This window comes from Bidens hawaiensis, unplaced genomic scaffold (genome assembly GCF_021521415.1).
Source record: "Bidens hawaiensis isolate Kalapana, Puna unplaced genomic scaffold, B.hawaiensis_p1.1 tig00009659_1, whole genome shotgun sequence".
Lineage (NCBI taxonomy): Eukaryota > Viridiplantae > Streptophyta > Magnoliopsida > Asterales > Asteraceae > Bidens > Bidens hawaiensis.
The window spans coordinates 401,842-429,613 of NW_027491724.1; the positions used below are offsets into that span (position 1 = coordinate 401,842).

Consider the following 27,772-nt stretch of genomic DNA (forward strand, 5'->3'; position numbering starts at 1 on the left):
CCACGTGTCCTTAAAAGAACCGTAACGAGCACGCTCACTAATCAATTACTCGTCACGACTAAATAAGTTTCATGCCTCGTAATCAATACCCACGAGTAATTCATAAGTCCTTTAGTCGTGACGAGTAGATTATAAGGTTAAACTAGTCGTGACGAGTTGACTACTAATAAACTACTCATGTAGGGAATGTAAACCGAGTAAACTAGTTATCACGGCTAAAGGACTTATAAATAACTCGTGGGCGTTGATTACGAGGCATGAAACTTATTTAGTCGTTAGGAGTAATTATTAGTGAACGTGCTCGTTACGGTTAGTTTAAGGACACGTGACAATTTTTAATTGATTCTACAAACCACTCGTCACGACTAGTTTATAATACCTATTTCTGGAATTTTTTGAAAAAGATACCTAAAACTAGAAATATATTTTCAAATATGCTTATTTTGGGAATTTTCCCTTTTTTTTAATCCAATGTTATATTTAGCATTAACTCACGTTTATGTAATCATGCGTCTAATCCATTACAGCGAGGCGTCCAATTTGGCATGGTTGATTTGTTGTTGTGGTAAATTTAGATGGACATGCATACAATTGTGCATCTAATGCATTACAACTGTGCGCTTATCCACGAAGATTCGTTGCATATATAATTATATAGATTCACAATCTGTTTTTATTAGTTCTTATTGATTGATTTGTATCATACAGTTTGAACTTTGAACAATATCACAATAAAATGATGTAACTATTGTTACTTCCGGTACGGGCAAAATCATAAACACGTACACCATATGTGCAAGCATCAACAATATAATAGCTGTTATTTTTCATCGATTGTTAAAAATGTATAACGTTAATTATGTAATTCAAAATCAAAAATCAAACACATGTATTTCTTATAAATGTTTCTAATGATAATTATTTTTTATATTTTTCATGCTGTTATGGGCTTGGATTAAATGTTGGAGTTGGACATGAAATAGTGTTGGAGCTACTTATTATCCGGATTGTGAACAATTTTAAAATCTCACAACTTGGCAAGAATGCTTCCCTTGTCAAAAAGAGTACAATAACAACCATTTAATATGCATTAATTCTTATAATAATTGAAGATCCACTCGCCAAAAACCAATAAAAAGGAGAATTTGATTCCTGCCAAGAAGATGTACACAAATATTAATATTAACTAACTGATAAGTTTTGATGATCTCATTATTTGATATTATATTTTAATCCTGAAGACCTGTTGCCAGAAAACTTACAAAATTGGTGTATGTGTATAAATGAACTTAAACCTATATACATCCAACAGCTCCAAAAAAGCACTCACCCAAATCAATTCATCTAAGAAAAACAAAAATGGATTTTGTGAACAAGTTTCTAGCATGCCTAGTTACTTTTCTGTTTCTATATCTTATACTGATGCTCCTTAAATTTATGTACAAAGTGTGTTGGATGCCAATCGTCACACAACACGCCATGAGATCTCAAGGAATCAAAGGACCTTCTTACAAATTCCTCCATGGAAACACTATAGAGATCTTTGACATGCGAAAACAATCCATGGGTCGACCCATGGATCGTTTTTCGCATGAAATATTCCCAAGGATCATGCCTCATGTTCATTCATGGGTGAACTTATTTGGTAACAAGTCAATGTCCATTCATCATTCATCTTTATCGAATATTCAAATGTATGATCATATTTATAGTGAGGATAATATTAGTTAAAGTGTAATTGTGTTTGTGGATTTTAGGAAGGAATTACTTGAATTGGTATGGTTCTCAAGCTCAATTGGTGGTTACAGAAGCTGAGTTGATTAAAGAAATAATGAATAATAAAGATGGTGTTTACCCAAAGATCGAACTTAAAGGCCACGCAAAGAAGCTATTAGGAGACGGGCTTTCATCGACTAAAGGTGATAAGTGGACAAAGCTTCGAAAGCTAGCTAATGGCGTCTTCCATGGCGAAAGCTTAAAAGTAAGTGTTCTTGAGTAGATTTTATTCCTTTAACATATATTTCTAGAACTCTAGAAGACTAGATGCACTACCACTCTCAAAACAACCTACAAATCCACAAGATTCTAAAGCACCTCTAATTAATGAAACATGATCAAGATAACCTTTCTAGACAAAAACATAAGATTTTGAGACAAGTTTTGCATGTCTAGGGCATGACACCGGCGATGATTACTAGCACGGAAATGATGCTAAAAAGATGGAAAGAGTTTGACGGGAAAGAACTCGAAGTATTTCAAGAATTCAGACTTTTAACATCGGATGTCATTCCAACATGTTAGCTAGCTTATGCAGTGATTTATTCAGGAGTGATGATGACATAGAGTCGGAGAAACTCGAACAAGGAATCAAAGATTGCATTCTTGAGATCATAAGGAAAATAGATAAAAATAGGCACGACACAAGCGTAAATGATTATCTTGGAGAATTGCTGGCTGCGTCTCGTGACAAAGATAGCCTGAAAAGAATCTCTATAGACGATATGGTTGACGAGTGCAAAACCTTTTATTTTGCTGGACATGAAACTACTGCATCTTTACTTGGATGGACTATTTTTCTTCTAGCAGCTCACCAAGAATGGCAAGAAAAGGCTAGAAAAGAGGTGCTGGAGCTATTGGGAAATTATACAAATCCTAATCAAGATTCAGTCACAAGATTCAATACGGTAATAACTATAACTTGTTATTAACCATCGCGTCGCTCAAAAAACTAATTTCAAGTATTGAAGAAACGTGGATCGACTCACTGGTAGACGATCTACTTTCCTCGGGTGTGATTATGCTATTTCACCGATGGATCTCTGGGATCTGGATTCTTCCACCTACAAAATGAACAGCACCGTGAACTTACCCCTCAGAAAGGGACAGAGGGGTCCTCTTTGGGGTAACCCTCCGGTGTGAGAATAAGTGTTTGTAGGAGAAGATAATGATATGAGAGTAAGGAAATGGAATGTATTGCTTAATAGCTGAATACTCTGTAATTGTGTGTAATTGGATCTCCTCTCCTTGTGGAGTTGATGTGGTATTTATAGTGCTAGGGTTTCCAATGATTGAGCTCAGACCCAATTAGGGCTTTGTTGGCCTCTTCCAGTTGCTTTGCGCCACGTGTCCTTTGGGACACCTGGTGCTTTTTCATTGGTTATAATCACGTGGTAGCACATGGGTTTTGCTGAGTTGTCCACCTTTCATTGGCAGCTGTCAACATCAGCATATTCTTATTCCTTAAAAAGATACCTTCTGGAAGGTTGTCTGACGTGCACAATCAAGGTTGCCCTAATCCTGATTTGGATAAGGACGAGGTTGATTATGTGCATGTGTGATATGCGCCTATCCTGAGGATGCGCGAGGTCTTCTCTTTATTCTCACGCGCAGATGTTTCGTGCGCAGATGTGATATGCATAAGCATGTGATATGCGCCACGCGCGGATGCGCCACGCGCAGATGTGATATGCGTGAGCATGTGATATGCGTGAGCATATGTGATGCGTGCGCATATGTGATGCATGAGCATATGTGATGCCTGAGCATGTGATGCCTGAGCATGTGATGCATGAGCATATGTGATATGCGTGAGCATATGTGATATGCGCCATGTTCATAGGTTTTGGCTTTGTGCCTTCATAATGTCTTGATTTCAAGCCTCTTGTCTATATCTTGTGGGTTGACCCGCCTCGCTCGGTGTTGAGGCGGGTACATACCTCTTCAAGCCCCCCCCCAGTCTAATGTGTGTCTTGTCTCGCGCGAGCGAGGTAAGATAGATATTAGACTTAATAGTTTGCTCTTTTAGTAGGGGTTTGTCTTTTTCTTCTTATTTCTCATCGTTGCGCGAAATTCTATCCTTTTTGTTGCAAACGAATCGTCCCTGTACGTGGTTGGTTGTTGCTGACGTGCGTCAGTGATGGAGACGTGTCAGACCTTTCGTGTGCTCGAGGTGCTACAGTTGCCTTTCATGTCCCCTCACATAGTGTCAGGAACACGTGTCGCGCTCGCGTTGGTCCGTACCTGCGAGTGGTGGCGCGTGAACTCTGGTAGCAGCTGTATAGTTTCTTTTCGTGTCCCCTCACACAGTGTCAGGGACAGGTGTCGCGGTCGCGTTGGCTTACACCTGCGAGTGGAGGCGCGTGAAGTCCGTTCAATACCATATTTTCTCTCTCCTGGGCCTATAAAAGCAAGCCCTTAGAGTTTTTATTCTTCATCTTCTTTGCTGTTTTATTCAAAGCTCTTTTCTTTCTTTCATTCTATTCCGATTACTTGTCTTCCGCTTCCAGATCTCTGTTCTTTAGAATCATCATTTGTCCGTTTTTACAGTTGTATATCTGATAGTTCAGACAACACAATCTCCCCCATCAATCGTCGTGTTAAATCGTTAGTGATGTCTACGTTGAAGAAGACCGGCAAGGGGAAGAGGGCTGCTGAGGCCTCATCGGAGGAGGTCGGGAGGACCAAGGCCGTGAAGAAGTGGGATGAGATCCCCTGCAAACTTAGGCAGTCCGATTTTGACAGCCTTATCGCCTCTCAGGGTTTCTCCCTGAGTTTGGCTGCATGTTGCTTGGGGCCGGGCAGACGGCGGCGGACCCGCCTACCGGCTATATATCCCTTTACTGTCATTTTTTCACCCACTGCAACCTTCGTCTCCCGATGACAAGGTTTGTGGGTGCGGTGCTTAGGTTTTATGGGATTCATATATCCCAAGTCCATCCGTTTGGACTTGTGCGCATGACTCATTTTGAGTTCATGTGCAAATCTCAGCGCGAGGAGCCCACCCCTCGGCGCTTTCAGTTTTTTTATAAGCCCAAGATCCAAGATTCTTGGTTCTCATTTATTCCTCGCAGTCAGAAGGTCAAGTGCTGCACTGTTTCATTCAAAAGCCTTCATGACTGGTCCGAGAGATTTTTCTATATCAGGGCTGGTGTGATCCCCATCCGCATGACCATGCGCGAGATCTCTTCTGCGCCTGCGGATGTGGATGTCTTCAAGAACCCCACTGGCGCCTGGGTGAAAAAGTTGACTGCCGAACCATCCCCCGCCAAGAAAATTTGCGAGGAGGCGCTGGTGGGGGTTGGTATGAGCAGGAGGTGGGCTGACAGCGCGACTGAGCCCGTTATCCAAGTTGACGGCTTGTGTAAGTTAATCTCATTGCATTACTTCTGCGCGAATACTTATCTTTTTGCTGATATCATTTGACTTGTTTTGTGCAGTCAGCAAGGAGTATGTCCACGCCGCCTATGATGAGCATATGGAGGGTGGCTCCGTCGCGCTGGGCGCTGGGGAGGTTGGCTTCCCCGATCGCTTCGATGACATGTTCATCCCTGTTGATCTGGGATTTCTCTTTGACAGCGATGCGCCTGGTAAGCCTTTGTACTTATGCATTTTGCCTTTATAATACCAAATTTGGCTAACACTTCTATTGCACGTATTGTAGACGAGCTTGAGAACTACGAGCTGGAGCTCGCGGAAGAGGAGGAGGAGGAGGAGGCGCCCCAACTAAAGCGTAAAGCTAAGGGGAAAACTGGCGCAGGGGCCAGTAAGAAACAGAAGAAAGATGTTGCCCCTGTTGCTCAGAATCCTCCTACTCAGGCGAGGGGATTTGAGAAAACCCAGGAATTTCCCCCCAAGTTTTCCTTGTCTTCCCTGCCTCAAAAAGTGGGCAGACCTCCTGTCCACACGAGGTATGGTGCTACTACCTCCTCCCTTCGCGCGGTGGAAAAGGGAAGCGGCGCTGCGCCTTCGACAGGTATACTTTGCTTATCCTTTGCTTATCTTTCCTGGTTCTATGAGCGCGATTCTGATAGAATTACTAATGAATCTTTGCTCACTCAAATGTTTGTAGATCCGGCGACCTTGGTGGATCAACCTCAAGCGCAACAAGATGCCGAGGCTGCGCCGGAGGTCGTTTCGAAGTCCCCTGTTTTACCCTCGAAAAAGGGTAGAATGGACTTCATGGCGATGTTTGCCTCGCGAACGGAGTTGCGCCAAGGTACGTATTGTGCTTGTATTTTCTGACTTTTTTCTTTTAGACCAAGTCATGAACCATTTCTTTTTGTTGATTTTTTCATAGGAGTCATTGCTGGCGTACAAGCTGCTGGCGGCACTCCTGGCGCCGGTGCCAGCGCCGTTGGCTCTGCTCCTGCTCCTGCAAGCGATGAATCTCCCCTCATCGGGATTACTAAGGAGCAGGAGGCCGTTTTACGCGCCGATCTGGCGGCGTCGAGACCTCCCTCACCTCCTCCTGCGCACAGCCCTCCTCGCGAGACTGATGTTGATTCTAGGTCGCAGGAGAAAAGGCCTGTTTCAGAGGAGGATGAGGAGGTTCAAGCTGAAGGCTCCGACAGCGGCCGCGCCAGCCCTGCAGCGCCACGAGGTTTCGCGGCGCCGTCTTCTCGTGGGCCTGCCGCTGACTTTTCTGCTTCGTCCCCGCAGGTATAAGTTCGTTTTTGCTCCGCTGCGCAGACTTTCATATTAGTTTTTTAATGACTTAGATCATTACTTTGTGTTTGCAGGAAGCCGATCACATCTACCGCCCGAGATGGAACATTACTGAGGACAGCTCATTTCAGTCCATGGGTGTGTGTGAGGACTTCTGGGCTCATTCTGTGCCTCCAGCTGAAAGGAGGTTTCAGGAGGCCCGCGCTCGCGATGACTTGCTCAAAGATCATCTGTTTGCTGGGTCGGCTTTCTTTGCTGCCTCCCAAGAGCTTCGCTATGATTACGTAAAGGTACGTGATGCTCTTGCGGAAGCCAAGCAAGAGGCTAAAGTATCTGCTTGGCATCTTTCTGATGCTCGAGAGAGAGCTGAGAAGCTCCAAGCAGAGCTCAGTGAGAACAGAGCAAGTGCCAACACCGCGTTCGTTAAGCGTGGGCATGAGCTACAGGCTGCACGGGAGAAGCTGCAGGCGGCCGAGGCGGACGCTGCCAAGTACGCGCGTAGAGTGCACGACTTGGAGCTGGACGCGGAGGCGCGTGACCAAGCTCTTGTCCAGTCTATAACTGACAAATCATCGCTGGAGAGTGAGGTTGCGCGCCTGAAGAAGGAGCTGGCGGCCGCGCAGGCCGAGAAAGACGAAGCCTTGGCGACGGCAGCGTCTAGCCAGGAAGCACTCGATCTTGCGCGAGCGGAAAAAGAAGAAGTCCTGGCGGCAGCAGCGTCCGACAAAGAGGAGCTGAAACAGACTAAGGAAACTGTTGAGTTGTTAAACTCTCAGATTCCTGCTCTTGAGACGTCTGTTGCTTCCCTCGCGCAGGATCGCCAATGGCTAATCTCACAGGGTATGACTCGTTGCGCTTACGCGATGAAATACTCAGACGAGTTTCAGGCCCTTGTGATGGATTGCAACGCTGCCGCGCGCTTGGTGGGTCGAGCTGAAGGGTTTACGGATGGCTATGAATATGGCATGTTGAAGAAGAACCCATCCGAGTACCCTTATCAGAGCGACGTTGCCTGCGCGGACATGGCCGCGATGGGGGAGAAGTATTTGAATACTCCCATTCCCATCCTTGCGCAGGTATTTTAACCTTAATGAGATAACCTTGACTTATTTTCCAAGTCTTTTTGTACTCATATTTTTCCTTATGATTTGCAGATATCCGCGCTTGCTGACCAGCCCGATCTCGGCGCGCTAAAGAAATTACTTGACGAGTGCGAAGGGGCTGGTGGCGGCGATGATGGCGCGGAGAATGCTGCTCCTGCTAGCGGCTCTGGCGTGGCCAAAGGATCCGCTCCTGACACTATTGTGATAGAAGACTCCATTCAGGATGAACAACTTGACTATGGTCAGTTTGGAGATGACGAGGAGCGGGCTGCGCCAGATGCTGAGGGCGGTGATGAGGACTATGAAGAGGCTGACGTCGACGTGGAGACTTGAGAAGCCCTTCATGTTTTCTATTTTTATTTGTAGTTTGTATCTTATCATCTTGTAAACTTGTAAATTTCAATGCTTTGGAATGAAATTTTGTTTTTCCCTTCTTCGCATCTTGCGCATTCCCCATTCATCTCTTTATATTGCATGTTTGCTTGTTGAATATAAGATATGCTTGCACGTTGAAATAAGAACAAGGTTGTAAGGAAATTATTATACTTAATCCTTGTCATATTGTAAGTGATTTTGCCATATCTTGATTATGTTGACACGTGCCTAGGCGTTTTCATTATTCCTCTTTTGCGCGACGTTATCGCGCATTTATTATATGGAATTATGAGTTTTGTAGCCTTTACGTATCAATATGTGTTGCTCAGATATCCATTACAATTGCATGCGCGACCTCGACCTGAGACCTTAACAACTATGTTTTGGCATTTGTTTTGCCTTAGTTGTGTTTAGGTATTTTTATGGTCAGGCTGCGCAGTATGTAGGATGGATGTTGTGAGTGATTTGAGCTAAGGCTCACATTATTGGGCTAAGGCCCTGAGCTAAGACTCACATTATTGGGCTAAGGCCCTGACGTTTTAGAGTTAAGACTCGTTAACGCGTTTGAGCTTGAAGCTCGCGCATGTATGTTTTACTTCGTTTTATTTCGTTTTGATGTCAATACAATGTTGTCATATTGCTCAAAATTAATAAAGGGAAGTGTGAAACATGTATGCAAAAGGTAATAGAATTGGGCTAAGGCCCTGACGTTTTAGAGTTAAGACTCGTTAACGCGTTTGAGCTTGAAGCTCGCGCATGTATGTTTTACTTCGTTTTTATTTCGTTTTGATGTCAATACAATGTTGTCATATTGCTCAAAATTAATAAAGGGAAGTGTGAAACATGTATGCAAAAGGTAATAGAATCCACATTAAGAGAAGATAGCGCGTATCATTATTCATAATGGCTTAAAAAGCCTTGATTACAAACTTGACATTTTTTACATGAAACATTTTCTAAGCTGTGCCGCGTTCCATGCGCGCGGGATCTTCTTTCCATTCAAATCTTTCAAAGCGTATGCGCCTTTTCCCAATTCTTCCGAGACTTGATAAGGTCCCTCCCAATTGGGGGACATCTTTCCCGGTGGTATCGCGCGGCTAGCTTCATTGTTTCGAAGGACAAAATCATTCTTCTTGAAGTGGCATTCTTTCACACGCTGGTTGTAATATTTTTCCAGTTTTTTCTTGTATTTGGCTTCACTGATGATAGCCGCCTCTCTGCGCCCTTCAAGTAAGTTGAGATCCAACCTTCTTTCGCGCTCGTTATCAATCTTGCTCATCATGAGCACTCTATGGGATGGGCATCCAATTTCTGCTGGAATCATTGCCTCCGTTCCATAGGTTAGGCTGAACGGGGATTCGCCATTGCTGGTTTTGCTTAATGTCCTGTGCGCCCACAGGACATTAGGTAGCTCTTCGACCCAAGAATGGGATTCTCCCTCCAACTTTTTCTTCAGCCCATTTAACAAACTTTGATTCGCGCGCTCCACTTGGCCATTCCCCTGAGGGTGGTATACCGAAGTGAAGATTTGGTTGATGCGCAATTCCTTGAGCCAGTTGGATATCTTCTTGTCAGTGAATTGTTTGCCATTATCGCTCACAATTTCCATGGGCAAGCCAAAACGGCATATGATGTGGCTCCAGATAAACTGCTTCATCGCTTCGGCTGTGATTTTTGCTAGTGGCTTGGCTTCAACCCATTTTGTAAAATAGTCTACTGCCACTACCAAAAATTTTACTCGCCCTTGCGCTTGCGGTAGGGGACCCACAATATCGATTGCCCATTTGTGGAAAGGCCATGCGGAGGTCACCGGAATCAAGTTGTTCTTTGGCCGCATGGTGTTTGGCGCGTAGCTCTGACATGCTTTGCATTTTTGGATCTCTTTTAAAGCGTCCAAGTACATGCCTGGCCAATAGTAACCTGCGCTCATTGCCTTGGCAACCACCATGCGCGGGCCAGCATGTATTCCACAGATTCCTTCGTGTATCTCTCTGATCACATAGCTTGCTTCCTCAGCATCTAGGCATTTCATGAGCGGTCCAAGATAAGAGCGTCGATATAATGTACCATCAAGCAGTTCATAGTTCTGCGACTTGTGTCTTATCTTCCTCGCCTGTGCGCGATCGTCCGGTACTTTTCCCTCCTTCAAGAATTCCATTACTGGAGTTATCCATGATGAAGGGGTTGTATGAGTTACAAGGACAGACTTTGCTCCCACCGACGGGTTGCTCATTACTTCTACCCTGACATCTTTGCCAAAGTGATCGAAGCTGGTTGATGCCATCTTGCTCAGCGCGTCAGCAGATTTGTTATCACTGCGCGGAATATGAATGATTCTGAAGCAGTCAAATTGCTCGATGAGCTTTTTCGCCTGCTCTAGATACAGAGGCATGGTGTTCTCCTTGGCATCATAAAGGCCATTGACCTGTGCTGCTACCAAGTATGAATCAACATGGGCCTCTAGCTTTTTAACTCCGAATTTGTGCGCGATGCGCAGGCCAGCCAGCAGGGCTTCATACTCAGCTTCATTGTTGGTGCTCTTGAAGTCCAACCTGATGGCGTAAGTATATTCCTGATTCTCTGGATCCACCAGCTTGAGGCCTGCGCCAGATCCTTCGTTGTTTGAAGCTCCGTCGGTGAATAATCTCCACACATTTTCTTCATCATTGGCTCGCGGAGGGTCTACCTCGCGCTGAGCCTCTTCAATTTTTCCTTCGGGGACTTCTGCAATGAAATCAGCCAAGACTTGTCCCTTTATTGCTGGACGGGGCTTATAGGCGATCGTGTGTTCTCCCAATTCCAGCGCCCACTTTGTCAGCCTTCCTGATAGCGCGGGACGCCCCAAGACTTGCTGGATGTTGTAACCAGTCAGAACTTCAATAGGATGACCATTGAAATATCTATGAAGCTTGCGCGACGCGTGTGTTAGTGACAAAACTAACTTTTCCATGATGGAGTAGCGCGTCTCAGGATATGTCAGCACCCGACTCACATAGTATATTGGCGTTTGGATTCCCTTGCGATCCACCAACAATACTGCGCCAATGGCGCGCTCTCCTGCTGATAAGTACAATGTCAAAGTTTCACCAGGAAGTGGAGCTGTGAGGGCGGGCAGATTTATCAAACATTCTTTTATCTCACTGAAAGCTTGCTCGGCCTCAGGAGTCCATTTGAATTGGCTTTTCTTTAAGCAATTCCTCAATGTGTTGACAAATGGGGTAGATTTGCTTGCATGGTTCGCTAGGAACCTGTTGATTGAAACCAATCTACCATTCAGCTTCTGGACTTCTTTCATGGTGGATGGTGAGGGCATGTCAAGGATGGCCTCCACCTTCTCAGGGTTCACCTTGAAACCATCCTTGGTGACCATTACACCTAGAAATTTTCCCTCTTGTACGCCGAAAGTGCATTTGCTCGGATTGAGCTTCATGTTAACTTCCTTTAGGCGCCCAAGGGTTTCTTCGATGTCTTTGAGCATTTGTTTTTCCTCCCTGCTTTTGATCACCAAATCATCCACATAGACTTCTAGGTTTCTTCCAATCTGCTCGCTGAAAACGGCATCCATAAGTCTTTGGTAGGTGGCTCCCGCATTCTTCAAACCAAAGGGCATTTTTGTGTAACAAAAAACACCCTTGTCGGTTCTGAAGGCGGTCTTGTCCTCGTCTTGTGGTGCCATTTGAATCTGGTGATAGCCCTTGTAGGCATCCAGGAAACATTTGAGCTTGAATGGCGCCACGGAGTCCACCTTTGCGTCGATGTTTGGGAGGGGGTAACAATCTTTTGGGCACGCTTTGTTGAGGTCCTTGAAGTCAATGCACATCCTCCACAACCCGTTACTTTTCTTTACCATCACAGGATTGGCTACCCATGTCTGGTATCGTATCGGGCGGATGATGTTTGCGCGCAATAGATCCTCAACCTGCTCATTCATGGCCCTCGCCTTCTCATCCCCCATGACTCTCTTCTTTTGAGCAATTGGCTCTACAGACTTGAACGTGTTGAGAGAATGTTGCGCCAGGTCTAGCGGAACCCCAGTCATATCAGAGTGTTGCCACGCGAAGACCGACATATATGCTGTGAGCAATCTTTTCATTCTCAACCTCGTGTCATCTGATATCGTAGGGCCAATTGTGACTGTTTAATCCGGGAATTTTGGGTTGAGAATCCATTCCTCTGGCGCGTTGTTTGCCATTGGAAGTTTCATTCTCCCTTCCCGCGGAGTACTTGTCACTGCACACAGATGATCTCGGTATACAAAAGTTACACCTGTTGGTGTTGGGAACCCTAACGCGCCGTGCGCTGGCGACGGTATGGCGTTGAATTGGGCAATGGTTCCCCTACCCAAGATCATGTTGTGGCAAGAAGTGGTGGGCAAGACCAAGAAATTGACAACTTCGGCTCGCTTGTGTTTTTCATCTCCCATGGTTAATTCAAATTGTATTTGACCTAGGGGATGAATGATTTCATTCGAAACACCAGAGATTGGTGCATTCACAATTTCAAGCCTTGCTTGGTCTGCCGGATCCAGTTTCCTGAAACATTGCTCATACATGATGTCTGACTCGCTGCCAGTGTCCACCAGGACTTTTGACACTTCATAATGAGCAATGTGTGTAGTGATGACAAGAGGACTGCTGATGGAAGGGCCTCCCCTGATTCTTGGGAAGATTACTTGTTGCTCGCGCCAATCTCCTTGGATTTGCGCGCTTCTCTTTCTTGATATTTGCCCTTGCCTTCCTCCCTCAGCTACACAGATTCTTTTGTACTTTTTGCTGGCTGAGGCTCCTGATTGTTCATTTTCTGGTCTTGAGTTTTTCACCAGGTGAGCCAGCTTGCCTGATTTCACATCTTTTTCAATTGCATCCTTCAAGTGGTGGCATGCATCAGTGTTGTTTCCTGTGGACTTGTGAAACTCACAGTACTTGCCACTGTCTGATGGTCCCTTGTAGTGTAGTGGCTTGGGGCTTTTGAACTGGACATTCTCAGTGCTTAACACTTGTGAAGGCGTTTTAGTGAGGGGAGTCCATATTCTTGGCAGAGGTCTGTTAGGATCTCTGCCGCCTTCCCTCTTGTCACCCTCGCCGCGATTACGAACGTCTTTTTGGGGCTGGGGTGAGCTTGGTTGCGCCTGCTTTTCTGCGGAAGAAAAACTGGTTGGTTGCAACCTGGACCATACAGAGTTCTGTTTGCCCCTTCTTTCGTTGCTGCGCGTTGTCTCAGCTTGATGCGCTCTTTCTCTTGCCCTGTCTTGGGCAATTTGTTTTTCATTTCTCGCGAAGACTCGCGATGCTTCCATTAGTTTGGCCCAAGTGGTTGGCATGCCATCTCTGCTTACGAGAGCTCGGCGGAGTTGATCACTGCGCGCGCCTTGTATAAAGGCCACGCGCAAGAGTTGCTCAGTGATACCTCCGATTGCCAGAGACTCCTGATTGAAACGAGTTATGTAGTCTTCAATCGTTTCATCATTCTTGCGCACGCAGTGCATGATGTCATCAGGATCGCGCGTGTGTCTGCGCTGCTGTACGAAGTGGGCTTGGAATTTTTCCAATAGTTCCTCGAACCCATCGATCTGCCCAGTCGGCAAGCTCTCGAACCAGACACGCGCCGCGCCCGTGAGGCAGCGAGCAAACATGTGACACCATGTTGGCATCGTCCAGCTTTCTAGGTTTCCAGTGTTGTAAAACCCTTGTAAGAAATCGTCTGGATCTGTTGTGCCGTCATATTTGCCCAAACCACTTGGCATCTTGGTTTTGTGCTGAATGGGGGCCTTCGCGATGCGCTCAGTGAACTTTGAATGTTTCACTAAGATGGCTGGCCTGTATGGTGTGGTTACGTCCACTTGCCCTCTTACTGGTGGGCTGTATGGCGCGTGCAGATCCAGATCGGCTCTGGCTCCAGGCGCCATGTTCACGTGCGCGCGGAGCTGTGAGCCTCCTGCATGAGTATCTCGCGTCTTCCTCATGCTGTGCACTTCTTCATCACTAAACTCAGTGTGTGCAGTGTGAACGGAATGACCATCTTCCGGCGCGCGCGCCCTTTTTGTTCCATGAACGTTTTGCTTGTCAAACGCTAGCCGTTGTGTTAAGTCGGCTGACTTTTTGTGTTTGACCATCTCATTGTACTTGTCCATTAGACGTCGTTGCTCGTTTATGAGCCATTCTTTGGGGTCGTTGGTTTCATCTTCTGGACCCATTGGTCCTTTTTGTTTCGCGCCGGCAAGATTTTGTAACGTGAGATCGTCTGGAGGAGTTTCAGTCTGGCCATGAGGAGTTGTGATGAAGGGACGGTTACTGGTGGCGCGCGTAGAATCACGCGGCACCCTCAGAAACTGTTGTCCCTCATTAACATCCTCACGTTCAATATCCTCCAGAACTTGATCAACGTTACGAACGCCAGAAACCATGGTGAAAATTTTTTTTTTAGAGATCTGATGAGATCTTGTTGCCGTTGTAACAGTGGATGGCGCCAATGAAGAAACGTGGATCGACTCACTGGTAGACGATCTACTTTCCTCGGGTGTGATTATGCTATTTCACCGATGGATCTCTGGGATCTGGATTCTTCCACCTACAAAATGAACAGCACCGTGAACTTACCCCTCAGAAAGGGACAGAGGGGTCCTCTTTGGGGTAACCCTCCGGTGTGAGAATAAGTGTTTGTAGGAGAAGATAATGATATGAGAGTAAGGAAATGGAATGTATTGCTTAATAGCTGAATACTCTGTAATTGTGTGTAATTGGATCTCCTCTCCTTGTGGAGTTGATGTGGTATTTATAGTGCTAGGGTTTCCAATGATTGGGCTCAGACCCAATTAGGGCTTTGTTGGCCTCTTCCAGTTGCTTTGCGCCACGTGTCCTTTGGGACACCTGGTGCTTTTTCATTGGTTATAATCACGTGGTAGCACATGGGTTTTGCTGAGTTGTCCACCTTTCATTGGCAGCTGTCAACATCAGCATATTCTTATTCCTTAAAAAGATACCTTCTGGAAGGTTGTCTGACGTGCACAATCAAGGTTGCCCTAATCCTGATTTGGATAAGGACGAGGTTGATTATGTGCATGTGTGATATGCGCCTATCCTGAGGATGCGCGAGGTCTTCTCTTTATTCTCACGCGCAGATGTTTCGTGCGCAGATGTGATATGCACAAGCATGTGATATGCGCCACGCGCAGATGTGATATGCGTGAGCATGTGATATGCGTGAGCATATGTGATGCGTGCGCATATGTGATGCATGAGCATATGTGATGCCTGAGCATGTGATGCCTGAGCATGTGATGCATGAGCATATGTGATATGCGTGAGCATATGTGATATGCGCCATGCGCATAGGTTTTGGCTTTGTGCCTTCATAATGTCTTGATTTCAAGCCTCTTGTCTATATCTTGTGGGTTGACCCGCCTCGCTCGGTGTTGAGGCGGGTACATACCTCTTCAAGTATATAAGTACAAGAAGCTCGTACACACTGATACATATTATATAATGGATCTTTTCCTAAGTGGATATCCACCTAAAACATACATCACAAGGTATTTTCTTGCAATTGTTTCACAAGGGGGATGTCGTCCCTACCAGAGGTGGCTTCTTGGTCTTAAAACACGTGCACTAGCTAAGTAAAATTAGAAGTACAAGTAGACACATAAATCATCCTTAACATGGCCGACATCGGTCATGTTGAGGATAAATGTCCTACCACAAGTGACCTCTCGCTGTAGTTAGTCAAATAAAGACATGAAGAAATTGTACTGACCACGAGCAGTCACTCGACATAATCAAATCAAGAAAATGAGAAATTTCCCTTGCCAAGGACTAAGAGGTTGTCAAATCATCTGGCTAGATCATAACACGCACGTTTTAAGAAAAAAAAATTGTCATTGGTAGGATCGACAATCCCTCTTCTGAAATTATTAAAAGAAAATTCCTTTTCATGTACATTGAGTAGATACCCGTTCATAAAAAAATTCTTGTATAACTATATAGGTCACACCCCACTTTGAATCTCCTTTATAGATCTAGCAAACACTACTTACATATGTTTATGCTGTTTTTATATATATCGACTTGGAATTAGTACGCCAACATTGATTGCATGCATGTCTTCTTTGCTTTTGATGTTCTTTTAGATACACATGATCGTTAACGAATCTTTAAGATTATACCCGCCTGTTCCTGCGCTAAAAAGGAAAGTTGGGACAGAAGTTCGGCTAGGAGATATGACCCTTCCACCGAATACTGAGTTATACATATGTCCCTTAGCGGTTCACCATGACCCTAAAGTATGGGGAATGGATGTGCATCTCTTCAAGCCAGATAGGTTTGAAGGGGGCATTGCAAAAGCCACAAACAACACACCAGCAGCATTCTTGCCATTTGGATTTGGTCCACGGATCTGTGTGGGTTTAAATTTCGCACTCGTGGAAGCTAAAATTGCACTTGTCATGATTCTACAAAGATTTAGGTTTAAACTCTCACCAAATTATGTTCACTCTCCGGTTCAAGTTTTCATGGTTAGACCCCAACATGGAGTTCAAGTCATTCTTGATGCCCTCTAAAGTGAAAAGTTCGATCATCAGACAAAACCAATAACATAAAACATGTTCTTAGCAAATAATTTTATGTTGGTATTAATTGTTGCTTGTTTTATGGTTGAATTCAATGTTTATAAATTGTTCCTCAGTGTTTTGTAACCCTTTTCTTTTCAAAAATTATGAAAACAAGTATATTTACCCGCGCGTTGTGGCGGAGCGGGTTAAACGCTGCTACATGTTCGAAATATAGTGCGTGTTGCGGTGGGTTCGTGGTGGGATATCGGTATTGTTTCAATTCGTTACGATAAGTTTTTATGACAAAAATTCCATTACCAAAGTTGAGGGATCAAAAAGTAAATATGTGAAACTTAAGTCTAGGGGTCAAAAAGTATATAAACAAAGTTTGTAATGAAAGTTGAGGGACCAAAAACTAATTAGTTGAAAGTCATATGAAACTTTTGATGAATATTTAAAAATTTGAATAAGCCAAATGTTTATTTTTACTATATATATAGGGGATGGATCATGCGAGAAGTGCGAGAAATGAATCTAGACCATTGATTGTGTTTAATCAATGGTCAACGATAGAAATGACATTATCATAAATAAAGACACATATTTATGACATTTTTTTAATTAAAAAGGGCATACATGTTTTTTGTGATGTTGGCCTAATTAAACCAGACATTAATGTATTCGGCGGTTATTTTTTCTAGCATAATCAATGCTCATAAGATGATTAATACTAGTTTAATACACATAAATGATACATAAAAACATACACCAACTTGTCTCAAATGATTACACAACATTAGTTTTACCTACACTACATTAGATATTTCTATACTACATTAGTTATGACAACACAGCATTTGAAAGTGTCATTACACTATATTAAATATGTCCAAAATACATTAGTTATGACTACATAACATTTGAAAGTGTGCCTACACTACACTACATTAGTTTTGCCTACACAACACTAGATATATCTACACTACATTAGTTATAATTATACGACACTTGAAAGTGTGCCTACACTACATTTGAAAGTGAGCCCATATTACATCAGTTTTGCCTACACTACATGTGATATGTCTACACCATATTAGTTATGACTATATAACACTCGAAAGTGTGCCTACCCTATATTAGTTTTGCCTACAGTACATTTGATATATTTACACAATATTAGTTATGACTACACAACATTTGAAAGTAAGTCTACATTAAATTAGTTTTTCCAAGACTATATATGATATGTCTATACTACATTAGTTATGACTATACATAATTTGAAAGTGTGCATACACTAGATTACGTAACTATATCTACATTACATAAGATAAGCCTACACTATATTAGTTGATTAAAATAAAAAAAAACACTTCACATTAGAGATCAAATAAAAAAATTAATTAGCTATGTGTTAGAAAAAATGATTTTAAATCAAATAGATTTTAATTGTTCAAATTTTAGATGAAATAAATAAATAATAATAATAATAATAACAACAACTTATCATTTGTTAGTAAATTAACATTAATTAAACCATTAATGAGTATGAGTTACAAAAAAATATTTTATATTTTACTAACATACCCTTTTATTTAAATAATAAGAAATTAAAAAAGAAATCATGTGACTAGTTATAATCTCTTCTCGCACTAAGAAACACTTCTAAAATGAACCAAATTCTATATATATATATATATATTACTATTATTATTATTATTATTATTATTATTATTTATTTCATCTAAAATTTGAACAATTAAAATCCATTTGATCTAAAATCATTTTATTCTAACATATGGCTAATTAATTTTTTTATTTGATCTCTAATGTGAAGTTTTTTTTTTAATCAACTAATGTAGTGTAGGTTTATCTTATGTAATATAGATAAAGTTACGTAATCTAGTATATGCACACTTTTAAATTTTTTATAGTCATAACTAATATGTAGTGTAGACATATCATATATAGTATTGGAAACACTAATGTAATATAGGCTTACTTTCAAATGTTGTGTAGTCATAACTAATGTTGTGTAGATATATCAAATGTACTGTAGGCAAAACTAATATAAGGTAGACACACTTTCAAGTGGTTGAGCATTCTCATCTCGTTCCCTATCCCTATATCCATATATATCATATAATTATACTAAAAAACACTACATTTCTCTCTCATGTTCAATTAAATAATATTTTTTTATATCTTTTCATTACAGTTTTCTCTCTCCACCCTATAATTTACAAAAAAATCACTACATTTTCCCCAAATTTATAAAAAATCACTACCTTTTCTCTCTCCACCCTATAATTTACACTCACAACCCCACCCTATAATTTACAAACCTTCCTCACATAATTTTAGGGGATGGGTTGGGCATGCTCTTAGCGCATTCCCAGCCTGTTCCTCATCTCTATCTCTATAATTACACTAAAAAAAACTATATTTCTCTCTTCGATTCAATTAATAATACTTTTTTATACCTTTATCATTACAGTTTTCCTTCTCCACCCTATAATTTACAAAAAATCACTACATTTTCCCAAAATTTACAGAAAATCACTACCTTTTCTCTCTCCACCCTATAATTTACACTCACAACCCACCCTATAATTTACAAACTCTCCTCACATAATTTTAGGGGATGGGTTGAGAATGCTCTTACCTAAACCAAAAATTACACTAAAACTCACTATATTTTCTTTCTTCGTTTCAATTAAATAATATTTTTTATACATTTATCATTAACTTTTCTCTTTCTCTCACTCACAACCACTTTCAAAAAATATTAAAAAATTATAGAGGGTGAACAGTAACTTTTCAAATATACAGAAAAATCACTGTTTTTTCTAAAATATAAAAACTCTTAACTCACAACACCCAAAATCTCTCTCTAAATTATAAAAACACCCGTCACATAAAATGAGGGGATGGATGAGAATGCTCTTATATAACCATAACTAATGTGGTGTAGACATATCATATGTAGTGTAGGCACAACTGATGTAATGTAGGCTCACTTTCAAATGTAGTGTAGGCAAAACTGATGTAATGTAGGCTCACTTTCAAATTTAGTGTAGGTAAAACTAATGTAGTGTAGGCACACTTTCAAGTGTCGTATAGTCATAACTAATGTAGTGTCGATATATCTAGTGTTGTGTAGGCAAAACTAATGTAGTGTAGTGTAGACTTTCAAATGTTATGTAATCATAACTAATGTATTTTGGACATATTTAATGTAGTGTAGGGACACTTTCAAATGATGTGTTGTCATAACTAATGTCGTGTAGAAATATCTAATATTGTGTAGGTAAAACTAATGTCGTGTAGTCATTTAAGACAAGTTGGTGCATCTTTTTATGTATCATGTATATGTATTAAACTAGTATTAATCAGCATTGATTATGCTGGAAAAAAATAACCGCCGAATACATTAATGTTTGGTTTAATTAGGCCAACACCACAAAAGACCTGAGTGCCTTTTTTAATTAAAAATTTGTCATAAATATGTATCTTTATTTACGATAACGCCATTTCTATTGTTGACCATTAATTAAACACAATCAATGGTTTAGATTCATTTCTCGCACTTCTCGTTATAATGTCACTTCTCGCATGTTCCATCCTCTCTCTCTCTCTCTCTCTATATATATATATATATGGGGAAGTTATCATACAAAGTAAAAAATGGTACTAAATGTGCGAACTGAACAAAAATTGAAATTTTGGCGATGGCATAACCGTAAATAACAGGACATTGATTCTTCACGCTCCACAAATAAACATCCCTCGACTTCTTCATCAAATTTAATTGCTTCATCAAATTGTTTCCCAAATTCCATCAAAATCGCTCGTTATCTTCATCAAATTATTTTGATTTTAGAATTAGAATAATTTATTGTACACTTCAATTTGAGTTTTGGGATCGTTTAATTGAGCCCACGTAATGCAATAACCAGTCAATTAAAGATTTTGAAGTTTTTAGGGTTTTTAAGGAATGCTCAGATGTAGAAGACGATATGATAATTACTCTATTTATATAACTAGAGTAATTATGAAATCAAACAAATTATGAACCCCCTTGTTTCACAAATTACTCTAATTATAGATGTTATTACTCTATCTGTAATATATAATTACGCTACTTGAAAATGAAAATTACTCTATTTGTAATAAAATTACACTACTTGTAATTGAAAATTACTCTACTTATAATATAAATTACACTACTTGAAATTAAAAATTACTTTAATTTTATGTTTACTCACAATACTAGTTACATAATTACTCTACTTATGACACACATTACTCTATTTACATGTTTAGGTCATAACATCCAATAATATAATTACTCTACTTAGGAAAATAATTACTCTAATTATCATATGAAAACCTTTGAAGTGTAATACCCAGCAACATATCATACTCTATTTTTTTGAATTTTTGGTTGTTTTAAAATATCTCCGTTGAAAGCTTTAAATCATCAATCAATTCCATTTACAAAAAGCTTTATTTGTTCAATTAGTTCAATTCACAAGCTTCAAATTGATGGATTAATACAATTTGCAAGTATCAATTGGTCTCTATTGTGAACTTTTGTTCATGAAATTGACTTCTTTAATTGATTGATTGATTACGTATTTACAATTGATCGATTGATTTGGTATTTCAAATGATCATTTAAGTGTTTTATAATTGATTGATTGCTTTGAAAGCTTTAATTGTTTGATATGTTTGAAGGAGGAGGATGAAAGATATGAAACCATTTAATTACAAAAATACCATCGCCGTAAATTTGTGAAACCTTCAATTCGCACGTTTTGTACAATATTTTAGTTTGTATTTGATCCAAATCCTATATATATATATATATATATATATATATATATATATATATATATATATATATATATAGGGGAGATTTCAAATGAGAACCCCTTTAAATTTTAAGAACTCAAAAGAACTCAGTGTAATGATTTTTTTTTAGAATTTTTTTTACACATGCGTAATATATGTAAGTTACATACACGTAAAAAAATTACAGAATTTTTTACGCACCGAGCCGACTTTTTATACATGTGTAACGGACGTAAAAGTTAGTGTAACCACTTACATATTTATTCTCTCTCAATACTTTGACTTTTTTGCCAGATTTAATCTCAACCACATATTCCAATCCACATAATTAAATGTGCGGCATAGAATGGAGTTCTTAAGTTCTTACAACTCAACATGGTTCTCAAAAGATCCTTCCCCTATATATATATATATAATATAATTTTTATATTGAAAAAATATTAATTTATCAAGTATTAATTTACAGAGGTTTTATAGTATAATGCTATGAAAAGAATATGAGTCTCCTTTTATTTTATGTTAATTTTTATACTAAAAAAGCTCATATTATATATATATATATACATATATATATATATATATTCCCCACCCACCCTAATTGATAAAATAATAAGTTTTTTGAAACCCAGTATATATATATATTTTTTGTCTCAACGAAACTATAAATTAATAATTAAAAAAATATTTTAAATTCTAAGATTGTCTAGTAAAAAATGAATCTATAGTCACTTGTTTTTTCTTTTCTGTGACATTTGTCAATTTCGGGTTATTTAATACTTGTATTCTTAATGTAAACCCGACCCGTTTTGTATCCCGAACCTTTCGATATTATCAAAATGATGAATTGTATGTTAAATATTTGTTTTATAGTTGTTGGATAAAAAAAAACACCATTTTCGGTTCTTAAAATTCTCCGAAAACGCTCAAAACGAACTCCAGGGACTAAAACTAACAAAATGGAGACTTGAAGGACCCATTTGTTGTTTGTGCTTTCTTGGGTCTATAACCAACCCATTTTCATGAAACACCCTTTATGAAAGACCCATTCAACTTACCCTATATATACACACCCATCTTCTTCATTTGTGCTTGCTCATTTCTTCATTTCTCTCTCAAATTCTTGAATTCTAAGGTTGTTCTTCATAAGCTAATCTTTCATTTTAACTAACTTCTCAATACTTAAAGCTTGATGTTACAACATATATATAATAACACTCCTTGTTTACCTTCGGTCTTTCATTTCTCCGGTCTCGGCCGGTTGAAATGTCGGGCTAGTAAGGCAAGGTTACATGGAGGACTTTGTAGTCCTTGTTTATATATTTAAGAAATCTAACCATATAACTTGTTATACTTGCTTAACTTCTACATATTTTAGTTTATTGTTCATATTTGTCAAGTTCCGTGGTATTGGGTATGTGGTGACTAGCCTCGGTTTAATCCCGAGTTGAGAACCGAACCAAAAACCGAACTTTTGTTTAAAAGCATTATTGTTAACTTTTTGAATGTAAAACTTGAGTATTATTATTTATAAGTTATTTTACAAGTTCCATGGTAATTGGGTATGTGGTAACCATCCTCGGTCTTATTTCAAGTCAAAGGACCGAACCAAAAACCGAACTTTTGTTTAAAAGCTTTATTGTTAACTTTTTGAATGTAAAACTTGAGTATTATTATTTATAAGTAATTTTACAAGTTCCATGGTAATTGGGTATGTGGTAACCATCCTCGGTCTTATTCCGAGTCAAGAACCGAACCAAAAACCGAACTAAACCGAGTTCACTCGCGTAAGACACACAAGTGTGTTTTTAGCCACCAAAACTCATATTTTTTTTCAAGATTATATTTTAAATCAATTTTAGTTAATTTCTAAACATACTTGGCATGTCGGTAACCAACTTGATCTTATAACAAGTTCGAACCGATAAGGTCGTATACTCGCTTAACGAACGTTAAGGTTCTTCACAATAGAACTACATACTTGGTTAAGTCTATTTTGATTTTATTGAGTTATCTCATAACATTTATTATTTTGGGAAGTTAACTGTGAGCTTGGTCAATTATCAAGTCTCGAACCGACAAACCCGAACACTCATTTAAACCTCGTTTTGGTATTCTTATAACCAAGGGTTTTGCAATATCGCATTTTAACCCACATTATTACTTAACATGGGTTGAGTAAAAAAAAAGAAAAAAACTAATGAATAGAATACCGAGACCCGGTTTCGAGTAAACTTATTTTACAAAACTCGTTTATTTAATTTCTCAAATATTTACATTTTAAATCCTAAACGTTATTTATTTACTTTATTTGTCATGTATTTTATTTTAGACCCTTCCAAGACTACCTACTAACACAAGACCCGTTTAATATCGGTCTTGCTCGTTAAATCGATCTCTTCGATTATTCACGACACTATCTTTCAAGTTACTTGTTAATGTGAGTGCTTTTTCATCCCCCGTTTTCCATCTTTCGTTTTGGGGGTGACATTGCATACTTATTCAAATTCAAATGATTTATACTTGAGTCTTAAACCACAACACGTATTGTATATGTTTACTTAAATAAATGCTCGATTTGGTGTTATATGCTTTACATGATTATGTGCAAATTCTTGAATGTTAAGGCGGGTAGCCTCTTGAATGCTAAGGCGGGTAGCCTCATCAAAGTATGATCATATGTTAATTCCGAGTATATATGGTATCCTCATATAGAAAGGTGTCGTCAATGTATTCTTATTGACGATTTCATTATTGTCGTTAATATATTCTTATTAACGGTTCTTCAATGTATTCTTATTGACAGTTTTATTATCTAAATTGTTGCTATTATTTATTGTTTTCATATACTAGTTGTGGATTTCATACTATATACTTATTGTCCAAAACTATGAAAATTGCTCACTAACCTTCGTGTTGACAAACTCTATTTTATGCAATGTTACAGGTTTGATGTTAGCTTGATTGGATTACTTGAAGAAACTTATTATCTTGGCTTTAGGATATTAGAAAATAAAAGAACAAGTTATTTGTTTATCTATCTATTTGGCATTTTGTATGAACAAATGAGTTGTTTAAATATTGTAACTTTATAGTGTCATTGTGCAATGAGCAATCATGTCGCGCCTCGACGTTTCCGCCTTCATTGATCGGGGTGTGACATTTTCCATGTTGAACTTCAAATCAATATTAAGTTCATCTTTATATCTTCCTATTGCACTTAAGAGTTAGGACATTGTCTTCTCTTAGAGCATTCTCAATCCATTATTTATCTCCATCTCTAAAATTATACTAAAAATCAATATATTTTCTCTTTCTTTTTCAATTAAACTAGTATTTAGGACCCGTGCTTCGCGACGGGACCATTAAACCAAACGAAGAAACATACATAAAAGCGTTAAACCACGAACGTGTTGTTAGTCGACGCGAAATTAACTTGTGTCGGGTTATGACATCGGAAGTAAACAAAACAAATAAACCCATTAATGCCAAAATACAAAAATTATCACATGTAGAACAAAAAAAAAACAGCACATTACAGCTGCGAACCGACGCAAATTCGGTATTGACGGTACCAACACATATTTGTAAACATGATTAGAAAGCCAAAAAAACATATTTTAAAGCCACAGTATCAAACGTCGAAACATGGATATAAAACATGTGACGATGGGATAGTTTTACATATAAAAAAGTTTTGGTCATGGTAAAGACCAACTATAACAAATACTAAAGCAAAGTTTAAGAAATCGTTTAACCGACAAATAATACATGTAAAGTCGGCAATTGATATAGTTTGTTAAATATTATAATTAGTTAACACATTAAGTAAAATGAAGGGAATAATGACCATATGTAAAAAGAGAGTTAATGTTAATTTTTTATTAATAGCACAGTAATTGTGGCCTTAACAATAAAATAATAGATAATTGAATAGTAAATTGAATAGTGATATTGTGACGGGGAGAAAATCTTCTTTTTAATACATATAATAATAATAATAAGGAAAATTGGATTTTATTGGTCCAAACTATTTTATTTTTGTCGGCGCAGGTCCCAACTTTCGTTTTGGCTGGCAACGATCCCAACGTTAACATTCATTTCTTCCACCAGTCCGCGACTAACGGAGTACTAACTCAGTTATGTTTTTGCTGATGTGTCCATCTGAGTTGTCAACAAAATGTTACGTGGCAGCCACCTCCCCACACCACCGTCCCACCGCCACTCCCGCCACCCCCACCACCAACGCCCAACGCCGCATCGGCATCGCCGTCGACCTCTCCGACGAGTCCGCCTTCACCGTCAAATGGGTCGTCAACCAGTACCTCCGTCCCGGCGACGCCATCATCTTAACCCATGTCAGGCCCACCTCCGTCCTCTCCGGCGCTGACTGGGGCTCCGTTAACTTATCAATTGCAGACATTGACACCGACAACGAAGAGTCAATGTTAAATTGGACAGTTCTAATGTCAAATTGCCTAACGGAAGCTACAAATAATGCAATTAATTGCTAATTCGAGTAAACACCCAACAGAACAAATTGATTTACGAACACGTCTAACTTGTCTGAAGAACTTTGGGGCCTTGGAAATGTGTGGATTTGCGAAGTGTGGATGAATTAGGCAATGATTTGCCTCTGTTTGATCGTAAGTCGGTGTTGCATAGCTCTGATTTGATTGAGGGAATGGTGGTTGAACTCCGGAGAGTTTGGTTTTAATTTGGTGGATGTGTTGGGATGATATAAGAATGTAATAAGTTAAGTATAAACACATTCTCATGTTCGAACTCGTCGGCGGACTCGTCGGAGAGGTCGACGACCCATTTGACGGCGAAGGCGGACTCGTCGGAGAGGTCGATGGCAATGCCGATGCGGTGTTGAGCGGTGGTGGTGGGGATGGCGGTGGGACGGTGGTATGGGGAGGTGGCTTCCACGTAACATTTTTTTGACATCTCAGATGACACATCAGCAAAAACATAACGGAGTTAGTATTCCGTTAGTCGCGGACTGATGGAAGAAACGAATGTTAAAGTTGGGACCGTTGCGAGCCAAAATGAAAGTTGGGACCAGCGCCGACAAAAATGAAATAGTTGGAACCAATAAAAATGAAAGGTTGGTTTGGTTTACTACAAAGATCTTGTAGAGAAAATGCATAAGTTACTAGTAAATGTTTCGGTTCATCATCTGCACTAGAAAGTCATTGGTGCAAGTTAAATTTTTAGTATATATATTTTTTAAACTTCAGTTGATTCCTAGGTGCATTAGGTAAGTAATTTGCAGTGTGACATTTTTTTTAAACTTTTTTACTTTATGTTGATTCGTAGGTGTTGTGAAATCCAATCGATCAATATGGCGTCTCAGACCAATCATTGATTTCTTTTGGGCAATCATTAATTTCATTTCCTTGTTCTTCGCCACTATGTTTTCGGTAATATTAATTCCCAAAATTCGTCTCCATATATGCAATAATGCCTATTATTAAACATTATGTTATGTATGTATGCCTTGCATTTGTAGATGGAGAAATCTAATGGCTACAAGAAGTCATCTGGTTCCAGCACGAAATGGGGCGGTGGCGGCGGCCCTGGCGGTCCTTATGGTGGCGGTCCTCGTGGGCCGCCACGTGGATTAGACAATGTTAGAGGCATAGACCACAGTATGTTATTCCAAATATTTTCATTTGATTTATTTATTATAACATGTAGCGCCTCTGTAGCAGTATTGATGAGACTGTTGTTTTGTCTTTGTGCAGACTCGCTACCTGCATGTGGATCCTGCTGTGGAGGTTAATAGGTTGCAGATTCGATGTTGTTAAGTGATGACAATAAATTTGGGTAAAATTGTGTTATTTTAGTACGTTACTGCTTGTTTGACGCCGCATTTTAATATAGTTATGTGATATGGAATAACTGGAATCTGATTATCAGCTGTAAGAAAACAAATTGTGTTAAAGAAGAGAGTTTTTGAATGTCTGAAGTGATAAGTGATCATAGTTAAGTGATCATATGTTCTAAATTTAGAGGTGTAACGAGCCGAGCTCGATTCATGAGTGGCTTTATAAGCTCGAGCTCAGCTCGTGAGTGGTTTTTCAAGCTCTATATTGGCTCATGCTTGACTCGGTTATTATTTATTTAATTATTGTTTCTATATCGTTATATATTTTTATGTACGTTTATAATTTTAATTTTTGTATATAATGCAATATATATATTATTTTTAGCATATTATATATATAATAGTGTTACTATGTAAATACATAAGAAGTATATTTTAAAACATTTATATAGATAAAATGCATGTTTAGGCTCGTAAACCTAGCCAACCTTGATATGTGAAGCCCAGACGCTAACCTGTTTACCAAATGTGCTTAAATATAAGCTCAAGCTGAGCTCGTTGAAGCTAAATTCAATTTAAGTTTTGACGAGTTGATCTCAAGTGGCTCATGAACAGCTCGGC

General features: G+C 39.7%; 1 protein-coding gene and 1 pseudogene across 2 annotated transcripts; both read left to right on the forward strand.

Moving 5' to 3' along the window:
- The first annotated feature begins 1,361 nt into the window (after nucleotides 1–1,361).
- LOC143533285 (cytochrome P450 CYP749A22-like) lies at nucleotides 1,362–16,491 on the forward strand (annotated as a pseudogene). The gene is made up of 4 exons (XR_013135324.1): nucleotides 1,362–1,645; nucleotides 1,758–1,981; nucleotides 2,173–2,684; nucleotides 16,045–16,491. The product of XR_013135324.1 is annotated as a cytochrome P450 CYP749A22-like (transcript).
- A 9,603-nt stretch (nucleotides 16,492–26,094) lies between these two features.
- LOC143533256 (uncharacterized) lies at nucleotides 26,095–27,120 on the forward strand. Its single transcript, XM_077028096.1, has 4 exons — nucleotides 26,095–26,239; nucleotides 26,641–26,744; nucleotides 26,834–26,972; nucleotides 27,069–27,120. The coding sequence occupies exons 1-4, from the start codon at nucleotides 26,095–26,097 to the stop codon at nucleotides 27,104–27,106; spliced, it is 426 nt and encodes a 141-aa protein (XP_076884211.1). The 3' UTR covers nucleotides 27,107–27,120.
- Nucleotides 27,121–27,772: the final 652 nt, after the last annotated feature.